Source organism: Vanacampus margaritifer, chromosome 14 (genome assembly GCF_051991255.1).
Source record: "Vanacampus margaritifer isolate UIUO_Vmar chromosome 14, RoL_Vmar_1.0, whole genome shotgun sequence".
NCBI lineage: Eukaryota > Metazoa > Chordata > Actinopteri > Syngnathiformes > Syngnathidae > Vanacampus > Vanacampus margaritifer.
The window spans coordinates 14,692,971-14,709,890 of NC_135445.1; the positions used below are offsets into that span (position 1 = coordinate 14,692,971).

General features: G+C 37.6%; 2 protein-coding genes across 2 annotated transcripts; both read left to right on the forward strand.

Annotated features, from left to right (window-relative positions):
- The first annotated feature begins 227 nt into the window (after nucleotides 1–227).
- LOC144063744 (uncharacterized) lies at nucleotides 228–13,680 on the forward strand. The gene is made up of 3 exons (XM_077585582.1): nucleotides 228–709; nucleotides 6,369–6,644; nucleotides 11,563–13,680. The coding sequence occupies exons 1-3, from the start codon at nucleotides 682–684 to the stop codon at nucleotides 13,077–13,079; spliced, it is 1,821 nt and encodes a 606-aa protein (XP_077441708.1). The 5' UTR covers nucleotides 228–681; the 3' UTR covers nucleotides 13,080–13,680.
- LOC144063756 (uncharacterized) lies at nucleotides 6,710–10,064 on the forward strand. Its single transcript, XM_077585595.1, has one exon. It carries the CDS (start codon nucleotides 6,860–6,862, stop codon nucleotides 7,892–7,894), a length of 1,035 nt encoding a protein of 344 aa, XP_077441721.1. The 5' UTR covers nucleotides 6,710–6,859; the 3' UTR covers nucleotides 7,895–10,064.
- Nucleotides 13,681–16,920: the final 3,240 nt, after the last annotated feature.

Here is a 16,920-nt window from a genome sequence, read left to right on the forward strand (position 1 = left end):
TATATATATATATATATATATATATATATATATATATATATATATATATATATATATATATATATTTATAATTATAATTATAATTATAATATAATTATATTACAGCAGTTTTCGGCCGAATGTTATGTTATGCAGAGAAATACATTCTGCAAAAATTGCATTTTTAAACCAAAACCTGTGTACGAGACGGCATGGGTCTCCTGTTTTGTCCTAGTGGATTTGCCGTAGTTGGCTGTCAAAGATGGCCGACATGCTGCACTATGCGAGTCGCAGTTGGCGCTTCGCAAATATCTTTCCGCATTCGTTCTGGCTTTCGAGCGCTTCGTTAGAGCTTCATGAATTCGTGCCAAATTAACGTACGGTAGCCTCAACAAAGTGCGATCGTCACTACTTTACTAGACAACATTGTTCTTTAAGTCTTCGCTTTCGGGTACACTCGTCTTGATGTACGGTGAAGCTTCGCGGCCTGGTCAAGCTGATGCTATCTTATAGTTTGCGAGCTGTTAACAAGGCGACGCAATTTTGATTAAGTCATAGCAAATCAGAGCACCAGTGAGCGTCAACGTTTGTGATTGTCGTTTGAAAACGTGTGCAAGAAGGACAGCGGAATACGAAGAAGAACTTTGCGGGCTACAAGAGGAGAAGCTGCGACTAAGTCAACGAGTGGACGCTGTTTGCAAGATGCCCCGAACTGGGTTTCAGAGAGCAGGTTTGTTAATTTCTTGCTCTTACTGCTTAAATACTGTGTGTGTGTGTGCGTGATATATATATATATATATATATATATATATATATATATATTAATAGTATCCCTGTGTTTGTTGTTAATGGAGAAACTTTTATCCGGGCACTGTATGACATCACATTTAACATAATTATTATTAATAATATTCAATACGCAGTTGAAAATTTGCGTTTAAGGATACAAAATTCCAATCACAAAACGAGCAAAAATAGTTTACAAAGGAAAAGATTCACAGTCATTTAAAAACACAAATATCTAACAGTCCAGAGTTTTACAAATGTGCCAATGGTTTTTGTCCTTATTTTTTTCTTTTCTCAAATGACAGAGGATCTGCCTAACCACGGGGCTGTCATCTACTAGTAGGGTGGGATGATACGGGTAACTCGCGCTTCGAAACTGACGATATTTGGCTCACGATATCCATAGTATCACGATACACTTTATCTACTATTTTCTATATATTGTAAAAACTATATATAATAAAATTCAACAATATATCACGATATGTGACTGAAAAAGCCAACAAATACCCATAAAAAGCAAAATGTCTAATTATGCATTTATTCAATGCCAAAACTTTGTACAATGTACAAAGAAACATGTACATATATTCTGCATAAAATGCCTCACTGCCTCTTAACCTTGTAACTGTAAACATTGTACAGTGAGGCAAATTAAAGTGCATAAACATTTATAACATAACACTGCACTACTGGACACATTAAAGTGCATGAACATAAATAACATTTGCAAACCAGACACTGCACTGCTTTCTGATACTGAAACATTGGTAACAACTTACCTTAAATTGTTTTAACCTGGGGAGTGGAAATATCAAGGCATATTCATCTTGAGAAACACTAACTGATCAGCATGCTCAGATGTAAGAGCACACCTCTGAGCAGTGATTATGTCACCAGCAGTAGAAAAGATTCTTTCTGAAGGCACACTAGCCCCTGGGACACACAGGTACCTCTGGGCCAGTTTGGCAAGGAGTGGGTACTTGCATTCTTCAGATTTCCACCAACTCAACTGTTCATCTGACAGTGGTAGAGGTAGAGAATCTTGATATAGCTGGACCTCCTTTTCAGCCTTGGAGTTAGGTGACGATGGGGTCAGCGAAGATCTGGAATGTTTGTCCCAGGAGGTTTACAAGTGCAGATCTTTTGTTGTTGTTGGCAGGGATGTGATTTTTCCGCTAATTCGCGGAATTCCGCTTTTTTTATCTCCCCCCCCCCCCAAAAAAAAAAATCCGATTTTTTATTTTTATTTTATTTTTATTTTTTTTATTTTTTTATTTTTTTAGTAGTTCATTGTGTATGCACATGACTCCGACAGATAACATCTTCTGCTATAACAAAGACATTTGTGGTATGCTCTAATATGAGTTACTTTTCATTTGGTCATGATACAATTATTTGTTCATGAAATTTGAACTCTTCAACATTATTTATGTGTTAACTTAGTAATCACATTAGTTAGATATGATGATATTCTCAGTGATAGTTTTTAAAAGCAAAGACAGTCCAATGTTTTTGAATGTGACTGATTTTGAGTTGACTAAAACTGCCATTTTATATGGGATAGTTCAATATACATTGAAAATTTATGCTGTTGTTTTGTCTATTTCTTTGTCATGTGAGTGCATTGAAAGTACTTAAAAACACGGAAAACCCATGAGCTCCCCCCACCAGGGCACTGCCCTGGACCTAGCTGGGTGCCAGCGGCCCCCAGACCCCTGGCTAAATTTTCAGATAATTTCACTTTGGTCAAATCACATCCCTGTGTTGGTGTTTTGGTGGTCTGTCCTCATCACTTAAGTCATTAGCAGGATCACTCACTTCGGTGCTTCCTCCCTCCTCAACGTCACCATCAGGCTGCAAGTGTATTTCCTTGTCTGCATGCTCCTGTAAGACAGAGTAATAAGGCACACCTTTAATTGTTACAGGTTTTGTAATTAATAAAAATGTTCATCGCTATATCAAAGCACTAGCAACTAATCATTCCAAAATATCAAACATCTTTGTACATGGTCAGATGCGCAAATGATATTTTTCAATAAATAGTGCTAGGTTTGAAACTTTAAAGTTGAAAATAAAACTCAAATTCAAATGACCTAACTACTGTAAGAGTTTACAAGGTTTAATTACCATCAGGGCAACAGCCTTGGACACCACCATGGCATATGTCTCCTGCACTTCTATAAGCGACAGGAAGCGCATTGACTTAAACCTGGGGTCTAAGGCAGATGCAACATAAACACACAAAAACATCTCTGTGCATTTATCAATTGAAAAATTGAGGTGAAGAATCTCGGGTTATTTTTAAACCAAGTTAGCTAGTTTCCTGACCGCACTAGCTACTAGCGCTAGCATGTTACAACAAAAACAACAACATCATTGTTGATTCAACACTTATTTTTGGACACTTTAACAACAATTTAAACTTTTGGGCTGCTAGGAAAGGGAAATAAGAGACCTTAAAGGATCTTTGTGCAGTTTGTCACTTTTTTTACTCGCGACTGCCACCTCTGACCCAAAGCGTAATTGCAGCATCTGTGTCAGGCTCGTTCATGGTGCACATGCGAGTATGTGCACGATCTTAAAAAGACAGTCACAGTTGACAAACAAAGACATGACTTCAAATGAGGTAAGAAAAACTTTTCCCCTCCCCTCTCCAAAGAAACTGTAGAGTGTGCAGAGTCCGCACACTCTACCATAAAGGGAAGATAAAAGATGATAGGTGCAGTCAGTGTAAAACAGTCAGGGCTCTACGTACTCATCTTGGCATTGGTGAAGCATGCATGATGTAGAAAAAGCTTTAACATTGCCTTTTTAAACGGCACAATTCACCTTTAAGGAGGGTATTTGGAGAGATCTCAAAATCAAACATCTTGAAATAAAGCGATCTTTATTCTGGAGCTCCTGATTCTCCCTCGTAGCAATATAAGTGTTCTGTTAAAATGTCCATTTCATGATAATTTCTGATGACTGTAATATCATCAGGCATAACTAACAAAAAACAAGAATTAAAATTCAAAAAACAATTTCATCAACAAAATGAAATAAAAACGACAATGCTTTTAAAAAAAACAAAAACTAACTGAAACTACATTTAATGTTTACAAAACTAACCATAATTATAGCGAAAATGTCCTTTGTTTTAGTAATTAATTTAACGCATGATCCTTTGGGGATGATTTTAAATGTGATTTTAAGTATATTTATTTCACCGGAATAAGGACATTTGAAGTGTCACAGAAGTGATGTCATCTAGCAGCAAGCAATAGAAAAGCACTTTCACATGACGTCGCTCCGAAGAGACAACGAAATGCAACACTAGATAGTAAATTAGTTACTTTTTCTCATTTTACTGTGGTGTTTATCAAATGTTTGTATCAAATGCACAAGCAGAGATGGCAAATCCAGGTCCAGAAAGTAAAAACCCTGTCACAGTTTTGTTTTAACCCCAGGTGCTCGCTAGCTAGCTCCCTGGCTAGCTCCATGGTGCTCGTTTACCTGCTAGGGAGCTAGCTAGCTAGCTAGCATCAATGGCTAAAGTTAAACTGTGGCAGAGTTTTACTTTCTGGACCTGGATTTGCCACCTCTGCGCACTAGTAATACACATTAAAAACAAACACAGAAAAACAACGAAAACTAAAACGAAGCATTTTTTAAATAACTAAAACAAATAAAAACTAACAGAACCACCCTGAAAACTAAAAAAAACTATTTAAATAAAAAATGAAAATGAAACTAAAAACGAAAATTAATATTCCAAAACTATGATAACCCTGATATTCAGCATAAGCTGTTGATATTTTGCCGTGACCGGAAACTTGCCACTTAGCACAATTTTTCAGTTAATTGCACAAGAACTGCAAGTACAAATTCTGCAGCAGTGAATGTGTGTACCAGCTCGTGAAGTAGTAGGTGTGTGGTCGCCTCTGATGCTGGCTGGGTCACGGGTTTGAATCCACTCTATACACCTTTTTTTTCTTTCTTCAATTTCTTGTCGCAAAGTGTTCAGGTCATGGCAAAATATCCACTGCATATTTGATAACACCTTATATCAGGATTCACCAATTCTGGTCCTCGAGGTCCAAAGTCCTGCAGGTTTTAGATGTTTTTCAGGATCGTTATCAGGCATGCTGATGAGCTGATTACTGTATATGAATCAGGTGTGCTACTGGGCAAAAACATCTAAAACCTGCAGGACTCCGGACCTCAAGAACTGGAATTGGTGATCCCTGCCCTATATGGATGCGTGTGATGGTGTCACCTCTTGATTATGTGGACCCGGGCATCAATTCCGACGTTTTAATTTGAAAAGCTTGTAGATTTAGCGCTGAACAATATAGTTTTAAAATAAAATCCCTGGTGCAAAATAGTGCAGACAAAAAATAATACTGCTATTATAGATGAAAACTGTACAACTGGCTTTTAGTTTACTTTTCTATAATGTATTCAAAAATCTTATACCTAGCTAGGGCTGGGTGATATGGCCAAAGAATAAAATCTCTATTGTTTTTTTAGTCATATTCTGGACGATTACGATTTTACAAACATTTATTTAAAGGTTGCATTTATTAAAAGAAAAAAAAAATCCTGTTCGAAGTTTTAACGTAAACTTAACATTCATAGTGTGTGCAAATAAAATAGTTATTCATTTTTTTGTGCATAACTTGCTTAAATGCCACAATTAAGTAGTTAGTAACAATTTTAAACACGTCTTGTAAACCACCCATTCAGCATTCTAAGTCATTTACAAATATATATTTTTTTACTTTCGACTACTCAAAATTTTTAGTGGCATCAGACCTATCCATACATATGTACTTTTAATTTATTTATTCATTTATTATGTCCTCTATGGACAATAAAAGCAATATTGTGCTATGAGTAAATCTAACGATGATGTGTATATACAGTATGTACTTTAAAATCGTTAAAACTCGTTGCCCAAAAATAAAACGGAGGCTGATTTTTGAGGGTGTTAACATTGACCAAAATTCATTGAGCTTTGCACATTCATCACACCTGGCAACAAAAAAAAAAATCCATAATATGTAAAGGTTTATTTTGCCATTTTCAAATAAATTCTGCGTGCCAGTATCCCAACATGCAAGTACCCTAAAGTGGCCCGGGCTATGAGGGCCCTTTGTAACTGCTCGCATCTCTAGTTTATTTTAAATTTTTTAAATTTATTCTATTTGTATTTATTTTATAAGTTGTTAGTGGTAATGATTTGGATTGTAAGGAGGGGTAGGACTAAGCTTTGGCTTCTTTCTGACCTTTTTTGTTTATATATATACTGTATATTTTTTAGTATTTGTTAGAGATAAATAAAGATCAAATCAAATCTTCCAACATAATGTATTAAAAACACACACAAATGACTTAACAGAATATTTAATATTTAGTTTCTGTTTCTATTAAGTTAGCGGTAGCGGGCCACTACTTCTAAATCTGAGCTGCCGCTCCTTCGAGCCAGCAAAAAAAAAAAAAAAAAAAAAAAAGAACATTTCATATTTTTTTTAACAAGCGATGCCATGATTAGAATGTAGCCAATCCATTTTGGCCGGGCTCTAGTATTGAGTTTATTTTATATTCTTGTCTTTCAGATGTCAGTGAAACTATTCATTCTGAGCAGCAGGGGCCAAAGTCGCCCCACATTCAGGAGCTCACGGAGGGCAAGGATCCCCTGCACATTAAAGAAGAAGAGTGGGAGCTCCATCAATTGAGAGAATCACCTCATATTAAGGAGGAAGAAGAGGACAAAGATATGACACTGACTGGTGTTCCTTTAAAGAGTGAAGATGACGATCAAGATCCAAGTGTGGAGAACAGAGGGCTGGAGTCTCCAAGCAGCAGCTCAAGTCAACGCATGACAACAGAAGGTGATGGAAACCACTGTGAAGGATCACAAGCAGACAGTCACTTAGCTCCAGTATCAGATAGTGATGACACGTCGCACTCTCCTCACACTGTTGATGATGATCATCATCATGATGAACAGTCTGAAAGTGATAAGACAGCCCACACTGACAACAAACACTGGAAATGTCCTCGGTGTGAGAAAACATTTTCTTATAAGTGGGATTTGAAACGACACATGAGAATACACACCGGAGAGAAACCCTTTGCCTGCTCAGTTTGTGGTAAAAGATTCTCTCAAGCAAACCATTTGGCTACCCACACAAGAACGCATACTGGAGAGAAGCCTTTTGCCTGCACGGTTTGTGGTAAAAGCTTCTCTCAAACGACCCACTTGACAACACACATAAAAACGCACACTGGTGAAAAAGGATTTTCCTGCTCAGTTTGTGGTCAAAGATTTATGAGAAGAGCCAATTTGACAACGCACACAAGAACCCACAAGCTCTTAGATCCACTATCAGATAGCGATGACAGAAGGTCACACTCTCTTAATGATGATGAAGAACAGTCATCCCACACTGACAACAAACCTTGGGAATGTTCTCAGTGTGGGAAAACGTTTGCTTGTAAAAGCGGTTTGACTAAACATGTAAGAACACACACTGGAGAGAAACCTTTTATCTGCTCAGTTTGTGGTAAAAGATTCTCTCAAGCCACCCATTTGGCAACGCACACTAGAACACACACTGGAGAGAAACCTTTTGTCTGCTCAATTTGTGGTAAAAGATACTTTCAAGGAAGTCATTTGACAACACACAAAAGAATACACACTGGAGAAAAACCTTTTGTTTGCTCAGTGTGTGGTTTAAGATTCTCAGAAAAGGGAAACCTAAGAATACACACAATAACACACTCTGGTAAAAAATCTTTTGCCTGCCCAGTTTGTGGTCAAACATTCTCAAGAAAGGAAAGCTTAAAAACGCATACAAGAACGCACACTGGTGAGAAACCATTCACCTGCTCAGATTGTGGTAAAACATTCTCTCGAAAGGGAATTTTAAGATTACACATGAGAACCCACACTGGCGAGAAGCCTTTTGCCTGCTCAGTTTGTGGTCAAAGATTCACTCAGAAGGGTTATTTAGGAATACACAAAAGAATACACACTGGTGAGAGACCTTTTGATTGTAGAGTTTGTGGTCAAAGATTCTCTCAGAAAGGTCAAGTTAAGAGACACAAATGTCCTGGCGAGAATAGCACTAATCAATGAAACTTTTAACGGAATGTTGAATTGACCATTTGCACCAACGTCACGTGATCACGTGACTGCCCTGTGACGGACGGCAGAAGGAAATGATTGTTGAATGGAAGTGGACGTGACCCGGAGCGACTTAGTGACTTAGCGACTGCTATTTTACAAATGAAAAGTTATTGCCCATAGAGCCATGGAATCTATTACTTCAACCGAAGGTCGCCTGTCAGTCGAAGCTGCACATTTAGTCGGGACTCATAGAGCGCGATATTTACTTAGGTTGGAGATCGCTAGTTTGAAAATAACCCTTTACCTTCTGTTGCATGCTGTTTTTACCAAGTTAATGAAATCGCCGACTTAGCTGGAATTCACAGCGCACGACCTAAATCATTATGTAGTCAATGCCGTCTCTTCTTCTTACACCGGGGCTGATTCAAAATCTTGACGCTGGCTGAGTCTCTGTGACGAGATGTTACGCTCCCACCGGGGGACAATATACCTCGTAATGCAAAGGTAAAACTTGTTTATTATGCTAACTGATTTATTTTTACATAGTCCGTTCTATATTAAAACGCTGTGATGATGTTATGTTCCTATGTTTACTAGCATGGAACAAATGACTATCGTAGTGGCAAGCTATGCAGTAATTTCATCAATCCGACTCCGGCTCCAGAGTGAAAAACTCCAAACACAAAGACGAAATCCCCCATTATTAAACAGTCAAATGCACTTAATAGTTTTGAAAAAGGTGCATTTAAAAACTAAGCTGTGTGTTCGTGCAGTTGGAGTGGACGCTAACTATCTGGCTCGTTAATGTGATTTGAAACACGCAATTCGACACCTCCTGTTACAATCTTTGTTAGAGTGTACGTTTACTAGCAAAATGTATAAACATTTATCTACTAATTACAACATTTATCTACTAACCTCGCAAAAAATGATCGCTGCGAATACTTTGTGGGCGGGCTGCCAGTCCTTTCTGTTGATTGCTGCTATCAATCATCGTCATTCGTCTTCATTAGTAGGTATGCGATAAAAAGCAACATTTGGTTTACTCCTTTGTCTGTCTGTACAACCAACCGCACAGCAAGATATAACCATTTTATAAGATAATCGATTAGATAAAGGACTTTACGCTGTTCGAGATTCAATGGTTACAATACAGGCAAGTGGCTCTTCTGTCGTCCAGCGTCCCGGAGGGGGCGTTCCCATGAGGGCTGTGACGTCACGTGCAAAAGGTCAATACTGAAACTAGTGGTCATGACTGATTTTGAGCAGTCTAGCTTCTTAAAGTGGAACTCAATCTAAAATGTCAAAACTTTGTTATATTACAAATGTGCATATCGTTTTTATCTGTTGGCTTATTTTTATGTAATATTCTGAAAGGAAAGTACACATGTCATTTTTACTGCTCATGGGGGAAGCAATTTTTAGGTCAAATTTTGCATGAATGTGATGCATAATCACCCATTTTTGTCTTTGTTATTAATTTAAAAACACACACACACATACAGTAGTGCTAGAGCGATTAGCCGTGCCAATATTCTCTATTTTTTAGCCATATCTGCATCAGAATAATCTTTTCTAAGGTGGGGGACTGAAGTCAACCTAAGTTGCTAATTTTATGGCCCTCAGCTTGTTTGGTTGATTTGGGAAAAAGATTGGCACTACCGTCAGCAAATACAGTTTTTAAATCTGATGATTACGGCACATGTTCACTCCCTTAGTGTGATGTCAATATTTTATCATCAAAGTAAATGTTAGATACGTTGGTAGCTGTAAACACTCATGCAGATGTTAAATGCATTCTCTGGTGGTTCATTTAATTTTTAGATGTAAATGTACTTTTTGTGTGTTCACTTATTATTTAGAAACATAAATGTACTTTTGTGTTAAAAATATTTTGTCATTCCAATATGGTGTGACTGAGCAAGATTGTGTGACTTGACATGGGACTTGCTTGAAAATGAAGGTTATAAAAAATAAAATATGTAGATAAAATGGATATTTGATCCTGATGTATTAAACATAGACACAAAAGATACCAATACACATGACTACTAAATGTAGGGAGTGCATAATGGGTGCTTTTTGTTAGTAGAAAAAAGATGTTTCCTATATTAGACACGTGTGGAAATGTATGTTCATGAGGTTTTCAAAAATAAAACTCTTGTGAAAAATTCAAGTTTATACTGTATGTGTGATATGAATATAGTGGTTAAAATGATCGGCGCCAATATTTGGCCTTTCGACAAATATCGGCATCAACCTTTTTACGAATCTGAAGGGCGATAAAGCTGGCATCTCACTGAGCAGTGAATGCTTGCGAACATAGTGAGTTTTGCATTTTTATCAGGATTTGTAAGATGTTCACAGACCGTTTTTACTTGTCACAAAGAAATTTGAACATGTTCAGACAGTTTTTCACGGTCTGTGAAGATGATCTGTTGAAACAGTTTACAAACCCTGAAGAAAACCCCAAATTACCTACATTCGCATTAGGGGTGTTAGAAAAAAAAAAAGATTCAATATGCGGCCAAATTGATTTTTAAACATACATTTTTTTTATCCGAATATTCAACAAAATGTCTTACTTAGGGTTAGGATTCACACATTAAGCATGGAAGAATGTTATATTAATGGAACATTAAGCCTTAATATTTTATTTCAGTGCTGTTCAAACATGAAACAGACTGCAACCTGTTTTTTAAATGCAGTGGCTCAGTTATAAGCCTGAATTTTCAGATAAATACATTTTCATACAAATCTTACAGTGTACATGTACAAGTTTACTGATTAGTATTTTCTATATTTGAGTAAAAAAAAAAAATTGCAATAATCAATTTATAGATTAGCATCGGGATTAATCTGTATCGAATCGAATCGTGACCTATGAATCGTGATCCGAATCGAATCACCAGGTACTAGGCAATTCACACCCCTAATTCGCATGCATTTGTCACTCAGATACAGGTAACTTTTTTTTAATGTATTTCTTTAAATTTCACTTTAATTTGTATAAGATGATGCTGACACTGGGAACTCCCTACATATTTATTTAGAAGAAGAAAAAAAAAAATTGTATTGAAATTTTGGAAAACTTAACAGTAGAAAACTTTAGGGCGCTGTTTGTTTAGTTTTTTAAATTGTCTTAATACATCCTGATGACCCTGGAAGCACCCTGCAACTTTTTGTTACAATTCTTAAACAAAGCTGTATATTCTTTATATATATTTAAAAAAAAAAAAACTTCAAGGTGTTGAAAATTTGAAAAGCTGTTTTAAAAAAGCATAATTAATGGCATTTCAACAAAGGATTTTTTTTAAAATTCTGACACTAATGTTCTGTTTTACTGCAAATCAATATCGTCTTGAAATACCGGTTATCGACCTCCTTGACTTCTAATACTTGGTCATTAACCTTCTTCAGATTAGATTATATTGTGTGCACAAAATATACTGTAGTTAGCCTTAGGTCACTTTATATTCCTGCCTCCTCTGAAAGGAAGTGTTTGTTACAGCCTTATTTTCATCCCTTGAAAAGTTCACCATCTGTCTTTCCAAATGTTTTTTCCTGGACATCAACTGTACCCATTACTTCATCTTCACACCAGTTTCTTTCAACAACCTGTATTGGCCCGACATACATTACCAAACCATATAAATTTTTGCCATTGTGTTTTGCAGACATCAGTGAAAATCTTCATCCTGAGCAGCAGGAGCCAAGTTCCCACCACATTAAGGAGCAAATGGAGGTGCACAAGCCCACACTCAGTAAAGAAGAAGAGCTGGAGCCCCCTCACTTTAAAGAAGAGGCACACCCAGTGTCCACCTACCTTAAAAGTGAAGGTGAAAAACCTGTGTATATTAAAGAGGAGAAGCCAGCGCATCTTTACAATATGGAGGACAAACAACCAACCCTCTACATAAAAGAGCAAGAGGAGGAGGAGTCCAGCAACAATAAAATGGAGGTGAAAGAGCCTCCACGCATTAAAAAAGAAGACTGTGAGGAGGATATCACCAAGATGCCATTGACTGGTGTCTTTTTGAAGAGTGAAGATGGAGATAAAGGTCAATATGAGGACAACAGAGTAGTGGAGCCTCCAAGCAGTAGCTCAAGTCGACACATGACAGCAGGTGATGATGGTGACCACTGTGGAGAACCACAATCAGACATTCTCTTTGCGCCACTATCAGATAGTGACGGCATAATGTTTCACTCTTACACTGATGATGTACAGTCTGAAAGTGATATGACAGCTCACACTGACAACAAACGCTGGAAATGTTCTCAGTGCGGGAAAACTTTAGCTCATAAGTGGGATTTGAAACGACACATGAGAATACATACTGGAGAGAAACCTTTTGCCTGCTCACTTTGTGGTAAAAGATTCAATCAAACGGAGCACTTGGTAGCACACACAAGAACACACACTGGAGAGAAACCTTTTGCCTGCTTAGTTTGTGGTAAACGATTCACTCAAATGCACCATTTAGCAGCACACAGAAGAACACACACTGGAGAGAAACCTTATGCTTGCTCAGTGTGTGGTAAAAGTTTCTCTGAAAAGGCAAACCTACGGATACACACAAGAACACACACTAAAAAGAAAACTTTTGCCTGCTCAGACTGTGGTCAAAGCTTCTCTCAAAAGTCAAATTTAACAAGCCACACAAGAATACACACTAGAGATAAACCTTTTGCTTGCTCAGTTTGTAGTAAAAGATTTTCTCAAAAGCCAAACTTGACAACGCACACAAGAATACACACTGGTGAAAAACCCTTTTCCTGCTCAATTTGCAATGAAAAATTCACTTATAAGTCAAGCTTAAAAAGACACATAACAACACACACTGGAGCTAAGCGGTTTTCATGCACAATTTGTGGTGAAAGATTCACTCAAGTGCATCTTTTAAGAAACCACACAAGATTGCACACTACACTTTTTGTCTGTTCAATTTGTAGTAAAAAATTCTCTTCTAAGGAAAGCTTAATAGATCATACAAAAACACACACTGTTGAAAAACCTTGCGAGTGCTCAGTTTGTGATCAAAGGTTTTCTGATGAGTTAAGCTTAAGAAAACATGCAAAAACACACACTGGTGAGAAACCCTTTGCCTGCTCAGTTTGTGGTCAATGTTTCACATTTAAGGGAAGCTTAAAAACACACATAACAACACACAGTGGTATAACTTCAGTGTGAAAAGTGTGTGTGTGTCCCACCCAAAACTGTTTGGTGCATCATTCTAGTGTACTTTTCCTGACAACACAACTATGTATAAAACAATAGCCTAAAAAGAGTGAATTCTCAAAAGGTATTATCCCTTGAGTGCAGTGTTGTCAAACTCATTTTTTGTCATGGGCCACATAATTTTCATCTGGGGGACCTTACACAATATGAAAGCAACACCTCACAAAGTTATTTTATATATGAAATTGCCCTGACATTTCCTTGTAATATATATTGTTAACAACAAATTGTATTTGAAATCTGACATCAGAAAAGGTTTGGTGTTGTGGGGGGGTCGGGTTGTAACATCAGTTAAATGTGAATAAAAATGTTGTGAATAGAACAAACTTATTTTGCAAGAACATGAAGTGGATGGACTTGAGTTATTTTAGTGGACCACATAAAAGTGGTGGGTTTGATCCACCATGTCGAAGTGTCTTTCAGCAAGACACCAAACCCCGATTTGCTCCCAGTGGAGCTGGCGGCGCCGTAAAAGGCAGAAGCCGACCACTGCCGTGGGAAAATGGGTGAATATGAGGCATTGTAAAGCGGCTCAAGCACCATATTGTGTAGATATTGTACGATATAAAAAGGGTTCCGTGAAAGGGTTAAATTTGTTAAGTGGAATCAAGTTACAAGCTTAAAGTATTAAAAGTTTATTTGGAAAATGAAGTTTGATTTTGTATTTAACTCATATGCTCCCAAAAACATATAAAAACGTTCTATTTTAAATATTGCCATGGCCCCAAAACATATTCTTTTTTTTTTTTTTTATGTTTTATTATGCTAGAGCATACAGAAGGCTTTGATGCAGCCACTGACCTGAAGAGGTCGCTTAAAGCAATGGTAGTTATTACAAAAAACCGGCCGGTTGCAGTAGAGTATAAAAGATCAGCCAGGGCTATGTTGCAACAAGCTCTTTTCCCCAGTGTTTTCAACAGGTTTGTGAATAATGAGGAAATTTAGCTATATTCTAATGCAAATTGCTGCAAAACGGAAACAGATACATGCATATATACTTTTTTCCTGATGAAAGAAGAGACTGTAATCTTTCTTTTGGAAGGTTCCATGTTTTTTATAGCAATAGAACACAATATTCTATGGGCCTTGCAAAATCAGTCAAAACCCTGTAAAACAGCCGGGAGCAAACGAGGTTGCTTCGGTGAAAATAGCTGGGAGTGAATGAGTTAATGTTTTTGTAGCACGATTAAATGGTCATTAAAAAAATTATAATAAAATACTTGGAGGCTGACTGGTCAGCACATCCGCATCCTAATGCGGAGGACTTGAGACGCTGGATAATAAATAAAAAATAAATCACCCAATATAGGCTCCAGAAGAGGACCGAATCCCGGCTACGCATTGAATGACATTGAGCATTGCAACTTTTTGTTTGTCTACAAAAAAAAACTGACTTAAAAAAAGCCATATTCAATTTTGTACTTTGATCATAGAGTCCACCAATCTGTTTATTGCTGCCAATAAGACCATTTGGAACTCTTCATCTTGCCTGCTGCTTTCTTGGATCATCTCCCGCTCCAGCCTGAGGTTCCGATCAAGAATAAGGAGCTCCTCACGTCTGATCTCGAGCTCCACCTTGCGCAGCTGCATTTCTTCTAAGAACATCGCTCTTGTGGTCTCCGAGTTCTTTTTATAAAGTTGGTACATGGCTTCCATGAAGAGGTTTTCTCTGTCCCGTTTCCGCTTACCTAGTGGCATATAAATGCACAATGAGAAACACATTAGTGCAGGCTTGCTTGTGTGTGACTGAGGGCTGTGTGAGATGTTAGATTAGGCCTTGATAGGAAACTTGACTAGGCCGTTGTATTGCTGTGACCTGTCTTGGCGCCTTCCTATCTGCACTCTGTTGCATTATCCAGTTAAAACCATCAGGTCACACATTTTCACATGGGTTAGGCTGAGCCGTCCCCCAGTGTGGATGGGCGGCCAAGACAGTACAGACGCTCCCCACCTTACGAACGAGTTACGTTCCGGACGATCGTTCGTAAGGTGAATTTGTTCGTAAGTTGCTTCAGTGCCATATTTTGTATTATAATTTATGTTTAAAGCCTATATAAGTATATTGAAGGTTTATATAAGTATGTTTAAGGCTTGTACAAGTAACCTGCATTGGTTTGTACTGAAAAAAACTTTTAATAAAATGGAGAGAATACGTACAGTACTGTACTGTACTACGTATGTTAGAGAGAGAGAGCGAGAGACACACACAGTATGTACATGTACGTAATAAGATAAATAAAATGAAGTTTAACTTACTTTTGGAAGATGTACTCGATGCTTAAGGAGCTGATGGAGGAGGAGGAAGAGGAGGATTTTATATCATGAGAGATTCTTCGTCGTCGCTGGAATCGGCTTCAAAAGTTATTTCCTCCTTCATGGGGACCGGCGTTTCTTCCTCCTCCTCCTCGACACGTTGCTGAGCCTCCAATGAGCTCTCACAGCGCCAAGCGTCGGTATTAGCGGCGGAAAGAAGCACTACGCGCAATACAAAATCTAACTTACAGCATTTCTTCCCGAACATTTTTCGACATACTGTACGCGCAGAAATGTTCGTATGTACCGTTGTTCGTAACTCAAATGTTCGTAAGTAGGGGAGCGTCTGTATAAGGGTAGAGACCATTTTGAATAGATTACACCTTCCTCCGCATACTAAGAGAAAACGGCTCCACAGCTGTGTACTCGATCTTTCTGACATCCAATAAATGGTTCAACTGAGATGTGCAGTCTTCTGGCCGTTACTGTTAGTATAATATCGCGCGCATTAAGATAAAAGAACCGGTGAAAGTTCCCATCAGTACTTTACATCTGGTGCCGTGACCTTGTGGTCTTGTGCTCGCTGTATTTTCTATTTTCTTTTTCTTCAACACCATCCTCGCGGGAATTTCAACCAATCGATTGAGCCCACAAATAAGATGAGCAGAAAACCTTTTTCTTAGATTGTTTCGAATTTTATGGTAGAGTGAAGATTCCATTTTCTTGTGTGAATGAGCAGGGGGAAATTACTCGACATGTGAGTAAAGAACAGCTGAAGAACACGTTGACAGATTCCGGGGTTCGTGTATTTGAATGGGCAAGCCAATTATTGTTAATATTGTGATTGTTATTACCTGATATGCCAGTACAGAATAGGTCGAAGGGGCACGTCAGATCTTGTGTGCGCCAGATCCTGAGCGTGAGTGTTTCGGCTAGACCATCTGATCGAATCAATACAGTGTATGTTCAACTCAACTCAATTTTATTTACAAAGCACTTTAAATGAGCGGCGAAATTTTTGGTCTTCATTTTTTAGATGTGAGAAATGCGATTGTTGTATTTTGCGAATTGTTAATATATTGTAAAAGAGATTAAAGAAGGGATGAGATGGACAAGAAAAACAGAAACTTTGAAAAGAGTTTATGACTATTATTTATAGATGTAATTATTCCAAATATAGCATGCTCTTTTTTCAAAGTACTATATATTTTTTGTCAACAACAGCAACTTTGTACAAATCAAAGTTAGACTTTACTAAGTTTGTGTACACATACATCATACTCAAAAACAGCTTTTGCTATTGCAACGTAGACAAGGAACGAAATACTGTGTCTTATTACACTTTAAACAATTTCCGGTGGGAAATTTGTCCTTTAAATTTTTTTTTACTAGAATTACTAATTATTAGAAGATGGTTTTCTGCTCCCTCACTTTTTTTTTCTGGGTTTGGTCAGCAGACTGACCCATGATTGGTCGTTACTGATTTCCTCAGTACAGGTGATGTCAGCTTCAGCCGACAGCAAGAGGAAAAGTTTGTTTT